This window comes from Mauremys reevesii, linkage group 3, assembly GCF_016161935.1.
Source record: "Mauremys reevesii isolate NIE-2019 linkage group 3, ASM1616193v1, whole genome shotgun sequence".
Classification (NCBI taxonomy): Eukaryota; Metazoa; Chordata; order Testudines; family Geoemydidae; genus Mauremys; species Mauremys reevesii.
Window position 1 is genome coordinate 25,110,494 of NC_052625.1, and position 18,795 is coordinate 25,129,288.

Below are 18,795 nucleotides of genomic sequence, written 5' to 3' on the forward strand. Positions count from 1 at the left end.
AAAAAATGTGTTTGTGATATTCATATTATTCAACTTATACTGTAGCAGAGAATACATCTAGTCCACAGAACACTTGTCCCAACCTTCATCATAATCATAGTCATAAAAGAAAATATGTATCATTTATTATGGGAACACAATGGGGCCCATTGTGCTAGACACTGTATGCTCACAATGGAGATAGTCCCTGACCCAAAGAGCTCACACTCTTAAGTACATGACTGAAACAAAAAATAATGTTGTATATGAAGATATTGCAGGGATATTGCTCTAAGTACAATGGAACATATGTCAAACAACATACGTAACATTCTGCATATACTGTATGGGAGTGTGTTACCTTAATAGCATTTACCACTGCTTCAGGCTGCTGAGAAGGTGAGACATGTCCACTGAAGCTAGCTGGATGGTTTGGAGAGCAGTAACTCCCATCCGCCCCTGATGGCATCCTAAGGGGACCCTTAGTAGAAAATTAAAAACTATTTAATAATGAAAGATATTTGTAAAAAGTCAGTTTATCATGTGAGCATGGAGGGCATATTTAATTCAAAACCTTTGCCTATCTCTATGACAAGTCTAAAACACCTCAGCTACATTGATCAAACTGCCTGAGTTTGATTCTCTAAAGATACTCGATACCCTTGTGAGTGGTCACCTACTATCACAGAGAGGAAACATGGTTACGTGGTTAGAGCACAAGGCAGAATCAGATGCTTTGGCTCTATTCTCAGCTTTGCCACTAACTTAGCATCTGCAAGGTGTTCTACCAAGGTCTGTCTGTGCAGAGCAGCTTGCTGTACTGGAGCCTCACTGAAATCTTGAGCATGTCACTGAAACTCTGTGGCTCAGTTTTCCCATCTGGGAAATTAGGATACTACTACTTACAGACAGTCTTCAGAAGGGTGTTGTGAAGCTTAAAGGTAAACAGTTTTGGCCCCAAATACAAGTGTCATAGTTCAGGGCAACTGTACCTGTTTTCACCTCCATGGTCCAGCTCCTCAGCCATTACCTCTCTTGGGAAGAGACCTGTGTCTCTCTCCCTCTTGACAAGGGTTTTTCCAAGCTGCACAGTTCCCTGCCTACACTGAGTTCCCAGCAAGTCAGGCTACCTAAGCAGGCCTGCTTTGCTTTCTCCTCAGAGGCTATACACAGAACAATTGCCCTCAATTAAAAGTTTCCACACAGCCCATTCTGAGCAAACACATATATTTTCAAGGTGAAGGCATTACAGATGAAACGTATTACAACAATAAACAAAACCTACACACATGCTAATAAGCTTAGCAGAGATCATCCCAATTCCAGCAAGGGCTCAGGAAGGATTCAGTCCATGAAATCCCACCAAGATTTTTTTCTGCGGTCACAAGTTCAGAACAGCTTTTGTTCAGAACAAGCACACCCAGGACTCAGAGTCATTCATTTATACAGTTTGGGTCTTTGACCTTGGGACCCTGAGAACAGGTAATCAGCAAAGGTCCCCTCCTCAGGGCAAAGCTTCAAAACATGAACACTTGTGTACCCAGAGAGGGTATATTTGCCTACACCTCCCCCTAGAGCTTTTCTGGGAAACTCACCTAGATTTGTTTGTCCCATAAGTTCATTTTTGTCTGGCATGTTGTTTTAAATAGTCCTTTGATCCTCATAACACTTCCCAGGTTTACACTAGTCACATCTCCCCTACTGAATTCAATTACATAGAATTGCACATTAACACAAACTCTGCATTTTGAATACAATGGACTCCAAAGGTACTTAAACTTAATTCAGTATGTTTTTTTTCCCAAGGATTTTGCAGGAAGTCACTGTATCTGTCACAGTAGGTTTTGAGAATGCCTAACCTCAATCAAAATGTTTCCATGAGTGGGAGTGGATTTTTTAATTACAGTTACATTGACGGGAAGAGTTTAATTTTGGAACATTCCCCTATAGAGTTCGCAGCCCAAATACTGCTGTATCTTATTTGGAGAGGGGCAGTGTGAGTGGGGAAAGATACATGACTCCTGATTTATCCTTTTCCCACTTTAAACGTATGCAGTCTGCTAAAGATAAAGTGACAGGTGGGTCCTCGAAAGTCATCTGCATTCTCTCACTGCTTGTGCAATGGCATCAAATGTTACCAGCCTTGGAAGCAGCTCCCATTTATGGAGATATGGCTCAGATGGCAGCCTGGCAAGTCCATTCTTTTTACTTTTGGCATGTGGCATTCAGAAATGCCATGGGTGGCATCAGTAGATCTTCTCCCACTCTGAGAGGAGTGTAGACTTCCAGTGAGTAGGGGAATGAGGCAGTGAAGGAAAAGGGAAGGGATAGCTCAGTGGTTTGAGCATTAGCCTGCTAAAACCAGGGTTGTGAGTTCAACCCTTGAGGGGGCCATGTAGGGATCCGGGGCAAAAATCTGTCTGGGGACTGATCCTGCTTTCAGCAGGGGGTTGGACTAGATGACCTCCTGAGGTCCCTTCCAACCCTGATATTCTATGAGAGGAATTTTAAAAATGTAACAATACAAAAACTCAAAAGAAAAAAAAAAACCAATGATACAGAGACAAAAATGGATAAGGGAGAGGGAAAGCCAAGACAGTAGCAGCTGGCCTTACATGAGAAAATGCAGGATATGTCTACACTGCAATAAAAAATCTGTAGCACCACCTCTCAGAGCCTGTGTCAACTGATGCAGGGTATGTCTGTCCTTACCAGGGATCGACGCTGTGGCGATCGACCCACTCGGGGTCAAGTTAGTGGGTCTAGTGAAGACCCACTAAATTGACCACAGATAGCTTTCCTGTCAACTACACCGGAATAAGAAGCATAAGGTAAGTCAAGAGGAGAGTTTCTCTCCTCGACCCAGCACAGTGTAGACACTGCACTAAGTTGACCTAAGCTACGCCGATTCCAGCATGTTATTCATCTTATTGCGTAACTTCGGTCGACTTAACCCCGTAGTGTAGACCTATCCTCAGTCTCACGGGGTTAAGGCTGCAGGGTGAAAATTGCACTGTAGAAGCTTGGGCTCAGGCTGGACCCCAGGCTCTGAGACTCACACCCTGTGCAGGCTCCAGCCCAAACCTGAACAGCCACACTGCAACCATTAGCCCCTCAGCATGAGCCCTACGCTCCTGAGTCAGCTGACCTAGGCCTTTTACTGCAGTGTAGATGTGCCCTAAGGGGATACCCAAGCATAAAGAGTTTGGGGACCAGCATGATCTAGTGGGTGAAGCACTGAGGCAGGGATGTGCTGGCCACCACTTCCCAGAGCCCCCATTGGCCTGGGACGGTGAATGACGGCCAGTGGGAGCCGTGATCAGCCAAACCTGCAGATGCAGCAGGTAAACAAACTGGCCCGGCCCACCAGGGTGCTTACCCTGGTGAGCCGTGTGCCAAAGGTTGCCGATTCCTGCACTGAGGAAAGCTGGGTTGTATTATTGGCTCTGCCACTGATCTACTGTAAGACCTTGGTAAGTCACTCCCCTCTCTTCTTCTGTTTCACCTCTCACCCTTCACCTGTCTTGACCATTTACATTTGTAAACTTTACAAGGCCGGGGCTGTCTCTCACACTGACCATGTCTACACTATAGACTTCATCCAGCATAGCTATGCCGGCCAGAGGTGACTGACATAGCTATATAGACAGAAGCCAGTAAAATCTGCATCAACACTAGAAGCACTTTGCCAGTATAGTATAATGGTATAGGTATACTGGTAAAGCATCCCTAGTGTAGACATGGCCTATGTGCTTAGCTGGGGCCTTTAGGTACTTCTGTAATAGAAATAGTAAAATCACAATAGCCACTGATCTAAGCATTTAAACAACAAACAACAACAGTTAGTAATTCTTTTCAATAGGGACTTAGAGTTGGCATTGTGCTGCAATAACTTCACTAGCTAAGTAAACATTTGCTGTCTGAGCACCTCAACTTGCAGTATTCAAAGGAGTTCCTATAACGACAATAGGGAGCAAAAGGCAAAACTGCTGTGCTGAAGTAACCTTATCTAGCAGCCTACTTCGGTGAAATGCTAAAAATACAGTCTTACAATAGCAACCCAATAACACCACAGAGAGAAACAGCTATGTAATACACTTAGGAGGTGCTGATGATCTTTTCAACTTGACCTGTTCTAATATGATCCCTTGCTGTTTTCATCCTTCACACAGAACTTAATTGAAAAAGGAAGAAAACCATGCAAAGGAAAACAAAGCAAAAGAAAGCATTTAGAAGTTGCTAAAACAGAGGAAAATATGTCTCCTTCCAACATTTTTTTTTCTTGGAAACACTGTATTATATACAAAATTCCCTAATTATTTGTTCTGTAGAAATGGGAATACATTTCTGTTATAATCATAATAGTTAATAGTGCCAAGAGCCTCCAATGAAAATCAGTGCCTCATTGTGCTAGGTCCTGTGCAAACACATAATATGAGACAGTCTCTCTCTCAAAGAGCCTGCAATCTAAATAGAAAAGACAAAGAGGGGGACGGGGGGGAGAAGAGGCACAGGGAAGTGACATGCAACTGAATTCCCTGACAATACTGCATAAGAAACAACCTGAGTTTGTATGTTCTGAGTGATTTTATGAAAACATTTTGGGCCTGCATCTCCATTATGTTACCCCTGATATAGATTTGTACACCAGTTCAAAGTGTAAATGACTGCACAACATGAAGGGAACAGAGAATTGTCTGATTATTACAGACAAGGAGCCTGATCCTGAGACTTCCTGGAAATTCACAGCACACTGAGATTCTGGGATTGAGCCCCATGTGTGAAAAATCCTAGAAATAAAAGCATAGCTACAGAAATGAGAATGCTCCTATATAGACATCATAAATTGTATGCTGAACACATGTAAACGAGTGTTTAGATCAGCATTTGAAACCAGTTTAGTGTTCTCAAGCATCTCATCCTGTACCATTCAATTTTTCAAAGGATGTTGGGATTTTTCTTTTTTATGAGAAAGTGATTAAAACAATTGTAACTGATGGCATATGAACCTAGTAACTGGGCTGATAACACTGACATACAAATGTATTTACCACAATATATAGTGAATCTTACCGTTCTCCGAAGTGATATACTGGTATCAATTTGGGAAGAGAGTTTGGATTTATTTTTCTGTTATATAAAGTAAAAATTTATAGATCTGCTAGTCACTGGACAAGCCTAAAGCTACCCTTTTGGAAAGGAAATAAGTGTTCAAGGGGGAGGGAAGAAAGGAGTAATAAAATAGATTGGAGCAATTCTGTTTTGGGAAAAATTCTCTCAGGTCCATTTGTTTTCTTATGAGTCAATATTTTCAGTTTCCTTACTGACCCCATGGCCAGTGAAAATGCTGGCCAATTTCAAACTGTGTAAAATAAATATTGATATTAAAAGCAAGGAAAATACAAGATGCTACACAGGCATCTAAAACTTCTCATATGCCAGAAAATATGAGTCCTGCGAGTTGTGCTGCTGTCAAGAGTCCATGCCTTCCTGCAGGCGCTATGATTTCTTCCAGGAAGTCACTTCTGTGTATGCACAGAATGCTTACCCCCACCACTGTCCCCAACTGAACATGAGAACTAGTTGTGAACATTTATGGTTCAAAGCAACCACTGTTCTCAAGGCAAATCCAACGCACACATTCATAAGAGGTGTTTGGAAAATGAATCTTTCTCCCTCAGGCATCCATCCCCTTTTGTCCTTTCACAAGAGTCAACAGCTTCCTATGCACTACAAAAGGTGCTTTACTGCCCCTGATTGCCATCCATCTGAGCAGCTCAATGTGGCTTACAAAGACTCGCCCAAAGTTGTTTACTTTGTGAGAGTAGACTCTAAAGGTAGACCTCAGTTTCTCATTTTGGATCTGGACATCAAGCATGCCAAAGCTGGGAGCTGTTTGGAGCTCAGGTTTTGGTTTGGCCCATTAAGTAGATAACCGGTTAAGAGTCAAAGAACTGGTTGGGGATCTCAGTGCTACCAACTTTGGTGTACTTCCTTATCAGGGGTTTTGGTCTGGGCCACTTCTGGCAAATAGTGGCAGTGCTGCACCATCAGACTGATCTTCTGCAGCAGTACTGAGAGGAGTCACTAGGGATGCTTATGAACTAATAAATAAAGGATAAGGTCAAGGATTTCTAAAGAAACTACAGTAAAAGCTGTTTTATCTGGCACTTCACCAACCGGAAAGCTCTATAAACCGCTATTTCTGATCTTCATTGAAATTCTGGTTTATAGTCTGGTTGGCGTGGGGCTGGGGCATGGGAGGGGGTGTGGAGCATGGGTTCTGGGAGGGAGTTTCGGTGTTGGAGGGGCTCAGGGCAGCGGGTTGGGGTGTGGGAGGAGGTGTGGGGTGCCAGATCTTAGGGGTGCTCTGCTCGGGCAGCTTCCTACAAGTGGTGACCTGTCCTGGCTGGTCCTAGGCTGAGGCATGACAGGGAGCTCTGTGCACTGCCTCTGCCCACAGGTGCTGCCCCCGCAGCTCTCATTGGCCAGGGTTCCCAGCCAGTGGGAGCTGTGGAGTTAGTGCTCGGGGCGGTGGCAGCACACGGAGTCGCCTGCCACACCTCCACCTAAGAGCAGCCGGGACAGGTTGCTACTTGTGGGGAGCCGCCTGAGGTGAGCACCCCCGAGATTTGACACCCACCACCTCCTCCTGTGCCCCAACTTGCTGCCCTGAGACCCCTCCTGCACCCAGACTCCATCCCAGAGCCTGTGCTCCACACCCCCTCCCAAACCCAAACTCTCTTCCTCTTAGTTAACTGGCATTTTTCACTTACTGGCACCCCCAATTCCCTCAACATGCTGGATAAAATAGCTTTTACTGTAGTAAGTGTGAGTGCCTCCATTTTTGGGTGTCCAACCTGAGACCTCCAAAAGGGGACCAATTTTCAGAAGGAAAGTGCTCAACACTTTTTGAGAATCAAGCCCCTTTGAAGTGTCTCAAAAGAGACACCCCAAAACTGAGGCAAACTAAACCTCTAGTCACTTTTGAAAATCATGATCTATGTTTGGAAAATGTAAAAAAATTAAAGCTGATTCTTATATTGAAAGTGAAGCTAGGTAAAAGTCTTGGTATTCTGATGATTGATGGATGCCAAGTGAAGTCTTGGATGATTCTGCAGCACAGCAGGTGGGATTCTCTATTAAATGCCCACAAGAGGTACCTACATAGTTACTAATTACAATAGCAATTTCTTAGGGTGGCCAGGAGCCTGCCACATGAGAGTTGTGGAGTGGCCTGAATTCCACCCCATAGAAGAAAGCATTTAGAAGCAGGTCCTTGCTTCTTTGTTAAAATAAGTGCACTCAGGGTTCCGTCACCCCATAACTGCAAGACCTCTTGCACCTTATTCTGAGGCAGCTGGTTCTGGCTACTGTCAGAGACAGACACTGAAATAGACTGACCACTGGTTTGATCCACTATGGCAATTCCTATGGTCACTACTGGGCACTGTAGATCCATTATGAGCCTGAGAATCATAGAATCATAGACTATCAGGCTTGGAAGGGACCTCAGGAGGTCATCTATTCCAACCCTCTGCTCAGAGCAGGACCAATTCCCAACTAAATCATCCCAGCCACAGTTTTGTCAAGCCTGACCTTAAAAACCTCTAAGGAAGGAGATTCCACCACCTGCCTAGGTAACCCATTCCAGTGCTTCACCACCCTCCTAGTGAAAACGTTTTTCCTAATATCCAACCTAAACCTGCCCCATTGCAACTTGAGACCATTACTTCTTGTTCTGTCATCTGCTACCACTGAGAACAGTCTAAATCCATCCTCTTTGGAACCCTCCCATCATCCAGATCATTAATAAAGATTTTGAACAAAACCGGCCCCAGGACCGACCCCTGAGGCATTCCGCTTGATATCGGCTGCCAACTAGACATCGAGCCGTGATCACTACCCATTGAGCCCAATGACCTAGCCAGATTTCTATCCACCTTAAAGTCCAATCATCCAATCCATACTTGTTTAACTCGCTGGCAAAAATACTGTGGAAGACTGTATCAAAAGTCAAGATATATCACGTTCACTGCTTTCCCCATATCCACAGAGCCAGTTATCTCATCATAGAAGGCAACCAGGTTGGTCAGGCATGACTTGCCCTTGGTGAATCCATGTTGACTGTTCTTGATCACCTTCCTCTCCTCCAAGTGCTTCAAAATGGTTTCCTTAAGGACCTGCTCCATCATTTTTCCAGGGACTGAGGTGAGGCTGACCGGTCTATAGTTCCCCAGGTTCTTTTTCTTCCATTTTTAAATATGGGCACTATATTTGGCTTTTTCCAATCATCCGTAATGCACATTGGAAAGCATAATCCCAACTATACATATAAAATGATGGGGGCTAAATTAGCTGTTTCCACTCAAGGAAGAGATCTTGGAGTCATTGTGGATAGTTCTCTGACAACATCCACTCCATTAAGAAATAGACAGATAATAGGACAGAAAATATCATGTTGCCTCTATATAAATCCATGGTACACCCACATCTTGAATACTGTGTGCAAACGTGGTTGCCCCATCTCAAAAAAGATATATTGGAATTGGAAAACGTTCAGAAAAAGGCAACAAAAATTATTAGGGGTATGGAACGGCTTCCTTATGAGGAGAGATTAATAAGACTGGGACTTTTCAGCTTGGAAAAGAGATGGCTAAGTGGAGATATGATTGAGGTATATAAAATCATGACTGGTGTAGAGAAAGTAGATAAGGAAGTGTTGTTTACTACTTCTCATAACACAAGAACTAGGGGTCACCAAATGAAATTAACAGTCAGCAAGTTTAAAACAAACAAAAGGAAGTATTTATTTATACAATGTACAGTCAACCCGCGGAACTCTTTGCCAGAGGATGTTGTGAAGGCCAAGACTATAACAGGGTTCAAAAAAGACCTAAATAAATGAATGGCAGATAGGTCCATCAATGGCTATTAGCCAGGATGGGCAGGGCTGCTGTCCCTAGACTCTGTCAGAATCTGGGAATGGGTGACCCTTGATGATTACGTGTTCTGATCCTCTGAAGCACCTAGCATTGGCTACTGTCAGAAGACAGGATACTAGGCTAGATGGACATTTTGTCTGACCCAGTATGGCCGTTCTTATGTTCTTAAACTATATGTAAACACTATAACAGGGTTCAAAAAAGAACTAGATAAATTCATGGAGCATAGGTCCATCAATGGCTATTAGCCAGGATGGGCAGGAATGGTGTCCCTAGCCTCTCTTTGCCAGAAGCTGGGAATGAGCGACAGGGGATGGATCACTTGATTACCTGTTTTGTTCATTCCCTCTGGGGTACCTTGCACTGGCCACTGTCAGAAGGATACTGGGCTAGATGCAGTAGCATAGCTAGCGGGGTGCAGGGGAAGCAGCCACTTCCCCTCAGCACATTTTCTAAAAGCGGCGCCTTAGTTAGGGGTTACCATGGCGCCAGCAGGCGGGGCCCACGCTCTGCTCTGAACCTTGGTCTGCCAGACGGCGCTGGGCTCCTGCAAGCAAGGGAGGGCAGCACGCCCAGAGGAGTCATGGGGAGGGGGCGGCACGGCCGGAGGAGCGAGGGAGGGCGCAGCATGGTGGCCCGCAACTCACCCCCTCCCCTCCCGCTGTAGACAACTTTGATGCAGACAGTTTGGCAGCTGGGCCCTGAGCACTCCGCGGTGCAGAGGCAGCTGGCTTGCTGGCCCAGGAGAGCCCCACCAGCACAGCCACAAAGCAGAGGCAGTGGCAGAGCTGCGGCTCTGCGCTGCTCATTGCAAGCGCCGTGCACAGCCCACTGCGAGGGCGGCTCGGTGCCAGCCCTGCCTCCTGCACTGACCGGGTCTTGGGGTAGGGAGGGCCTCCCCCGCCTCCTCGCAGCAGCCACACCGGGCGAACCCACGGCTGGTCACTCCCAGCAGGAGCCTCGGCGCTGCCCTCGACTCACCGGAATAAAACTCCCCTGAGGAGGAGAGAGCGCTTCCCCCCTCCCGCCACAGCCTGTCAGCGCGACCCGCCCACAGCCAGGCTCCGCCAGCAGCCCCGGGCAGGGCAGTGCCCCCGGGCTGAGCGGGTGAGCAGGGCTGCAGCTCGCTTGGATCGCACCAGGCGGTGTCTCGCAGCTCCTCCGGCTCTTGGCCGCTGAACTGCGCACGATCTCGGCTACCGATTTGCCATGTGATCGGGGCTGCTGGGAGATTCACCATGGTGGGGTTTGCTCTCTGCTGCTGGCTGGGACGGGCCTAGCGGCCGGGCCCCAGAAAGAAGCAGCGGAAGGGCAGGCAGCGGACTCCCAGGCTCTCCCAGTCCCAGGGGCAGCTCCAGCCCCCTCTGCACAGAGAGCCCCGGGGACCCCAGCCCACTCCCATCCCCGGTAACCCCTCCCCAAGCTCCATACCCAGTGTACCCCTCCCATGTACCCCGTGCCCTTGCCTTTCCCTCTCCTTCACCTCCCCTCGTACCCCTGTCATCTGCCACTCCCTCCACATCCTCCCCTTCACCTCCCCTCAGACCCCCTGTCCTCTGCCAGCCTCCCTGTACAACCACGCGGCCGGAGGAGCGAGGGGGGGTGTGTGCATGGCCGCAGTGTGGCCAGAGAAGCCAGCCAAGGGGGGGGGGGGGCACAGCGTGGCCGGAGGAGCCGGGGGGCGTGGCCAGAGGAGGAGCCAAGGGGGCACCTTTTTTATGTTTGTTCCCCCTGCTCTTAGAACCTGGCTACGCCACTGGCTAGATGGACCTTTGGTCTGACCCAGCAGGGCCATTCTTATGTTCTTAACACTTCCCTTTCTTTATAGCCACAAACCTACAGCGGAGGGAGATGGAATCAATAAACATGTGAACCTATTTTCTATTGTAACTAATCCTATTGAATTCCTAATACCAGGTCACCCAAAGCAGCTCTTTAATGAACAGGAAACAGAGGAAAATCTAGCACAGCTTCACTATATTGCTCTAGGAAAAAAATAAAATAAACAGAAACCTTGCATCTCCCTGGCGTTGACCCCAGAAAATTGGTGAAACTCAGACTTTATTTCCACAGTGCACAGGTGTAAGTTCACTTCACAAATACCTAAGTCACACAGTAAAGGCTCTTATGTAACAGTGCATGGAACAGCTTGCTCCTTTAAGTAGACAGCTAATCCTAGGCCTTTTGCTACTTGAGCTACCATAAAATATCATTTTTCTGCCTACACTATTGATAAACATGGCCATGAACGAAAATCCACTATAGCATATTATGCACTGTATCGGAACTCAATGCACATTCAATTTGTCAGCCAGCCTCCATCCAAGAAAGCTTGTTGTTTACTATCTCACTAGCTTTGGCTATCCATGACTCATGCAAGAATAGCCAAAAAGGAAGAGACACAATACACTGCTACCCAGAGGACAGCTGTATTCACCACCAAAGCTTGCTTCAGAGAAAATACATTTTTTCCTATCCACTGGGGTCTGCACCAATTGCTCACTTAGCATAGGACATTCTACTTCAGCAAATGTAAAGACCTTGTTCTTCAGGAACATTTACTCTCAAAGGCAAGGGGCCTGCTAGGGAAGCATATTCTTCCTGCTGGGTAACTCCCACTCCAGTTCAATCACTGCCTGATTTTGAAACCCATTCACTTCCCTACTGTGACGGGTTCCCCCTGGGGTGCCATCTGGAAATGGGGTACCACTGAGCCCCCCGATCCACCCGCTTGGGCTCCCTTTACACTGCACTGCTGTGACCAGTCTGCCAAGCACTCTCCCGAGCTCCAACACACATACAGGTAGGGACACACCCAGCTGCAGATGTTGTGATCAGCTCTGCCTGGGGAGGCTACAGCTAAGAAAATACCCAGCTGCTTAAGTGCAGACCCCCCTCTGGAGTGTAAACCCAAAATTATACAATTTTGCGCTGCACAGAGATCTGTACAGCGTAAGCTCATGAAATTTGCCCCCTCCCTCAGTGTGGAAAATGATATGCAACAGCTTTCTGCCCCAAGTTATGACTCCAACCCACTGGTTTTAGACAAAACAAAAATAAGTTTAAGCAGGCTGCAGAGATTCTTAAGGGGCCAGCTGCACTTGCTTACAGCTTAAAAACCCCAGGTGTCCCTTTCACAGGCTAAAAATCCCTTTAGCCTGGGTCCAACACTCCCCCGCCACCCCCAGTTCAGTCTGCGTTCCTCAGGTGTTTCCTAGAGTCTCTTTGGGGCAGGAGTCAGTGAAGAATTACGATGATGTCACTCCCCTGCCTTAAATAGCTTTTGCATATGCAGGGGCGGCTCTAAGAATCCCGCCGCCCCAAGCAGGGCGGCGCGTGGCGGGGGCGCTCTGGCGGTGCCGGTCCCGCGGCTCCGGGGGACCTCTGGCAGACGTGCCTGCGGAGGTTCTGCTGCTCCTGCGGCTCCGGTAGAGCTGCGGGAGGTCCACCCGAGCCGCGGGACCGGCGAACCCTCCGCAGTCATGCCTGCGGGAGGTCCCCCAAAGCCACGGCTCCGGAGGACCTCCCGCAGGCATGACTGCAGAAGGTCCGCCGGAGCCGGCTGCCGCCGAAATGCCACCCCAAGCTTGGCGCACGGGGGTCTGGAGCCAGCCCTGTGCATATGGCAGGAACACTTTGTCTCAAAGCTTGGTTCCCATGCCAGTCAGTGGAAAAACATTGGTATTCCAAGATGGAGTCCAGCACCAGGTGACCTGGTTACATGTCCCTGTAGTGCCACAGCAGCCATTGTTCAGGAGGCTGTTTTTAGCATCCTCAGGAAGATTCCCTGTTGGGAGATGAGCTTCTTCTAAAACCTATTGTTTTCTCTGAATGGCTCATCAACCTGAATGGGCCCTTCCCAGCCAGCCATCTAAACTGAGCATCTTTTGCCTAGTGGGCGTTTCCCAGGTGTAAACACATTTGTCAATATTCCTAACTCCAGATACAAAATGATATCTGCATACAAATAGGATAATCATATTCAGTAAACCATAACCTTTCCAGTGATATTTCACATGGCCTATCTTGCATAGAATACACCATAGTTATGCCATAATCATATCTCTATGAAGAATATGGGGTGTAGTGTCCCACCCACCCTCCCCTGTTACCTCTAGTTCTTACAAGATAGAGGGTATATTTGTTGACTTGTTTGAAATACTCAAGAGAATGGGGAGGTGGGGAAGGAAGTAACTGGGTTAGCAGGATAAACTGGACTTACATGGCCATGCTGTGAGGAAAAGGCCATTAAGATAAACCAGCAAGGAGTTTGTTGAAAATAAACCTGTTGATTAAAATGTACATTATGTCATTTTTGTTTACTACGTTTCTTGCTTTTGTAGATCTCAGAAAACCTCCATTTTTAAGGTTTTTTTTTAAATTTATTCAATGAAGGCAGCATCTTAGAACTATAATCTCTCTGAATTCCCATCTGATGTCAAAAACCTTTTCAGATGGTTATTTCCAAATGCATTCACTTGCTGTTTCTGAATCCTTACTTAGAGCAGATCTCATCACTAAATAACGATATAACTAGACTAGCCTTTCACAACCCACAGAACAGAGCCTGAAGAAAAATGCACTGATCTACAGCTAAACAGGACATTGAACAGCAGAACTAAGGAGTGCATGTGCCATTTTTTTTAAATTTCAGTTTACAAAATAAATAATCTCAAAGGTAGTGGATACTGACACTTGACATGTGACAGGGGCATAACTTTTTGTAACCCTGACCCAGTAAATGAAGCAGTCTCTTATTAGCAATCCTATATGCCTCCTATATCCTGTAATGTCAGAAGGGAAGTAAATCTTTGGCAAAAAAACACACGTCAAGACCCTATTATGCACAGTTGAATGGATAAAGAGAAAAGTCAGAGCAAACAACGAACATGAAAGGCCTGGCTGGGATCCATGCTTAGCCCTGCTAGAATACAACGCTCTATCAATATTGTCAGTTGAGAAACTGAGTCAGAGAAGTGAAGTCAGTCAGCACAAGGCCACAAGGGAAAGATAGCATCTGACCCAGGATTAGAAGGTTGGAATTCCTAGCTCCTAGTCCTATGCTCAGAACATTAGATCACATCTATTTGCTACTTTATTTTTTACTTTAACTACCAACCACTTTCAAACAGCATATTAATGAAGCAGAGATTATTCAAACTTCACATTCTGGACAGTTCTTTAAACTTTATTGGAAAAAACAATTCCCTCTGAATTGTCATCAGATATAATTTTAAAAAAGCATGTGCTTTCACCAGGCAATCTGACACGAAATTATAACATATACAATTAAACCAATTGCGAGATCAACATATTAGACAACAGCTAAAAGTTAATTTAGTGCATGTTTTGTCTAACATGAGCATTTTTACTATATGAAAATCTTGCAATACCTTATTAAATCTCTAGAGGTGTACAAGAAGAAATTTGGGAGCTCTAATTACAGGTAGCACAATGGAGAAGTCTCCAGTGACCGCACTGAAGTTACAATAAAGTAGTGTGAGAGTTAATCAATTCTTATCTGTCTTTATCTTTCATATCTACTCAACACAATGGAAATACAACTCACTCCAGATAGTACTATATTTATAGACCTTATAGACAGGTCTTTTAAGTGTTACTGTACCACAAACCTTCTTAAGAGCTAAACAGAATACATCTATGACTTCCTACAGACCCTTAAAATCATATTTGTTATTTCCTTTAAGAAGGTAAATAGTTTTGGTTAGGCATGTTTATCAGCAATCCATGCTGAAATTGTACTGGTGGAGGTCTTCTCCCATTTTATCCCTACTGTGTGTTTTCAGTGTTTCCCTAAAGCAGAAATCACCCTTAATGGTATGGAATTTCCTAGGTCTTCTCTAGATCATTTATTAGATATTGCTGTCAAATCAGCATCTCTTTTGGAGTAAGCTCATATTTTCATTCCAGCTTCACCTGTCTGAAGTTGCTAGCACTAGTAGTATCTTCTGAATCTGTGGTAATAATGACTTCCATTTGCTCACTTTTCCTGCTAGTACCATTCCATGCCTGTTTGCTTGCAGCTCCTTTTCATCACAGTTTGGTCGGTTCCTGGTCAGTTTTATGCCACCGAGAAACCAAAGCCTCCTGAGAAGTTCTGTCTCTGTTTCTTTGGATAACTTGTTCTGATCTGGCCTGGTTGTAGCAGAGGAGAGGCAAGTGTAAGAAGCTGAATAATCCCATTTGCAATCTGAAACATCTTTAAAGGACTGACAGTTGGGAGGTCACTGTGAATTTGTCATGGGACCACAAGACAAATAATGCTGGTTAATTAGTGATCCCCTGTAAAAAGCCTACAATGACTGCAGGAAGATGTCATTTTGTGACCCTTCTACTGAGTGCTGTGACTGAGTTTAAAAAAAAATTTTTTTCGGGAAATTCTTTAAAATCTCTTTTGCTGGCTATTACAGCAACAGAAGAAAAGACTTGAGGCTACAAAAACAACGAGGAGTCTGGTGGCACCTTAAAGACTAACAGATTTATTTGGGCATAAGCTTTTGTGGGTAACAAGCCCATTTCTTCAGAGGCATGGAGTGAAAATTACAGATGCAGGCATAAATATACTGACACATGAAGAGAAGGAAGAACCAGTGTTAATAAGGCCAATTCAGTTAGGGTGGATGTGGTCCACTCCCAATAATTGATGAGGAGGTGTCAATACCAAGAGAGGGAAAATTGCTTTTGTAGTGAGCCAGCCATTTCCAGTCCCTATTCAATTCCAAATTAATGGTGCTAAATTTGCAAATGAATTGTAGCTCTGAAGTGTCTGAAGAAGAAAGAAGTGTTAGAGGAGCAGCAACAATGCATGGTGGCTGTGGCACCTGGGCAGAGTGTGGATGGGGAAGGGATAAATAGTTACATGGTCTGTACTTTAGACAGTTGCTTATTTGTTGTTTGTCTATTACCGTCTGTGTCTTGTCTATTTAGATCATAAACTCTTTGGGGCAGAAATTGTCTCCTATGTGTCTGAATAGCACCTCGCACAATGGATCCCATGCCTCAACAGGGGGCCTTCAGCACTATGATATAAATAAATAAAAGACCCAAGAATCAAGAAACTGAAAAGAAAGGACAGAATGCACAGAAAGAAACAGAGTGCTAGATAACCTCATAGATTCTTTCACGGACTCACTGGCTAACCTGTGCATAAGCTCTGCCTTGTCAGACTTATGCTGCGTTGCCATGGAAGTTGAGAATTCAATTCCTCTAGCTCTTGTACACTCATATAAAATTCTGGCAACAACAACATTCTTTTTGTTTGTCCAGACTTGGTTGTCCTGGCAATATTTGCCTCTGGCTTCCTATTTCATTACAAGGTGGGACTTGTAGCCAAGTTACATAAACAGAGACTTTTTTTCCATTCTAATCCTTCCTTCTCTCCACCATACAACTTAAAATGGAACTAATATAAGAAGAGAGTGGCTCGCCAGGAATATTCTTACCAAATACATTAATTGACTACACAACACATGTACACTTGTGTTGTTTCAACATGTTTTATCATCACCCCTAGAAATATAATCAACCTATTCAATTCACAAGCTTCTTTTTCTTTTACCTGACTTTTGGAGGCCTGATTCTGATTGCACATCAGTGTAGATAAGGAGTCAATGGGACAGATTTTGTTCACAGTTACACATGAGGGCAAATCTGGAATAATGATTGCCTAATCAGTGGAGTTATTCTAGATCAGTAGCTCTCAATCTTTCCAGACTACTGTATCCCTTTCAGGAATCTGATTAGTCTTGAGTACCCCAAATTTGACCTCACTGAAAAAACTACGGGCTTAGAAAAACAGACGTAAACATACAAAAGTGTCACAGCACGCTATTATTGAAAAATTGCTTACTTTCTCATTTTTGTCATATAATTATAAAATAAATCAATTGGAATATAAATATTGTACTTGCATTTCAGTGTATAGTATATAAGGCAGTATAAACAAGTCGTTGTCTGTATTAAATTTTAGTTTGTACTGACTTCACTGGTGCTTTTCATGTAGCCTGTTGTAAATCTAGGCAAATATCTAGATGAGTTGATGTATCCCCTGGAAGATCTCCGCATATCCCCAGGGGTAAATGTACCCCTTCTTGAGAACCACTGTTCTAGACGTTCACCAACATAACTGAGATCAGAATGTCACCTAATGGATTTACATCAATGTAATATTGATGTAAATGAAGTATGAATCCAGTTTTGTCTTTAAAAAGCTTCTTGACTACTGCAAAATGTCTCAGTACAAGCAAGCATTATGTCTCTGCTAACTTCAGAATGTACTATCAGAGATAGCCTAAAATTCTATGCACAAGAGCGGATCATTAGTGTGATACAGCATGGCCAGAGGGCATCAGGAGAGGGTTAGAAGGGAGCCTTATTCCCTGTAAGGGGAAGAAAGTTTGCTATAGAATAACTAGAGCACCTGACACCAATTAGAGTACCTGAAGCCAATTAGAGCACCTGCAGTCAGTCACGTGATAAAAACCCATGCTTCAATCAGACAGTGTGGGAGTAGGAGCAGAAAGGATTGGTGTTGGAGCAGAGAACAGTTTGGAGGAGTTGGAGCAGAAAGAATTGGTGTTGAAGCAGAGAACAGTTTGGAGAAGTGCTGCGGTGGGCTAAGAAGTCCTAGACTCTAGGTAAGGGGCACCTGGCTTGTGCAGAGGGAGGGCAGGAAGCCCCCCACAAGCTGAAGGGCAGGAGAGGGAAGTAGCCCAGGGGAAGGAACCATCAGTTCAAGTGGTTCACCACTATCCTCAGGGCCCCTGGGCTGGGACCTGGAGTAGAGGGCGGGCCCAGGTCCCTCCCTCTCCACTCCCCTCCTCTAGGACACTAGTGGGGCAATTAATATTCCAATTTAAGGGCAAGAAATGGGGCCCTGAACCCCCACCCAAAGAAGAGAAAGCACGAGACCCATCATAATAGTGCTGGCAATTTGCCACATGTGGTGTCAGAGGTGGGATTTGCGCGCTGGGGACTTAAACCAGGGTTAGCCAAAACCCTCCCATCCTTAAGATGGACGACGTGGTCAAGGCCCTAATACAAGCCACCGTGGCCCAGCAGGAGGCTACCCGGGCCCAAGCAACCGCCCAACAGGAGGTGACTCGGATGCAGCAGGAGACTAATCATCTGTTGATGAGTCAGGCTGCCCAGAACCGGGCCCTGCTGAAAGACCTGGTGAACCAGATGAAGGCCCTTATGGAACTGAACTGCAACTGTGAAGGGACCCGGACCATACGGGCCAGCCATTGCCTACAGAAAATGAAACGGGAGGATGACGTGGAGGCATATATCCTGGCTTTTGAAAGAGCAGCCCTGCAACGTTCCAACGACTTATGGATAAGTTACTGCGACCCCATGCCAAGTATGCCGCCGCCTATCTAGACGACATAGTCATCCATAGCCCTGACTGGCAAACGCACCTAGGAAAAGTAGAAGCAGTGCTAGACGCCCTGCGGAAGGCCGGCCTCACTGCTAACCCTCTCAAGTGCGTGATAGGATTAGCTGAGGCCAGATACCTCAGGTATGTAGTAGTGTGGAAGCAGGGAAAGAATTGATAAGGATTTGAAGGGGATCTTAATGCATGTCAGTTAGCAAGAGTTAGCCAAGCTGTAACCCTAATGACGTGAGACTTCTAGAAGCAAGGATAGTGTGAGACATAGGGAAAGAACTGTGTACAAAGTTATTACGACCTTGTAACTGATAACCAAATATGCAGGCTTGCTTTTCTTAGGAGTGAGACAAACAAGATAGCAGAATGGCTTATGTATAAACAAAATGTAGTTGTTGCTCTCTATTGTCTGTATTATTGCTAGTTATTGTCTGTAACAAAAAAGTATAAAGGCTTGCTGTA

General features: G+C 45.3%; 1 protein-coding gene across 7 annotated transcripts in view; it reads right to left on the bottom strand.

Moving 5' to 3' along the window:
* Positions 1-18,795, bottom strand: part of CCDC85A (coiled-coil domain containing 85A) — a 181,700-nt gene that overhangs the window by 23,565 nt on the left and 139,340 nt on the right. For 2 of the 7 annotated variants that reach the window (XM_039528170.1, XM_039528169.1), the window contains exon 4: positions 341-460. The exons of 2 other annotated variants lie outside the window; for them this stretch is intronic. In XM_039528170.1, the coding sequence (XP_039384104.1) occupies positions 341-460 (120 nt within the window). Of the gene's footprint in view, positions 1-340; positions 461-1,590; positions 1,681-14,461; positions 15,081-18,795 lie in introns of those variants that run through there. 3 more of the 7 variants (XR_005595404.1, XR_005595405.1, XM_039528173.1) reach the window with 3 other exon arrangements.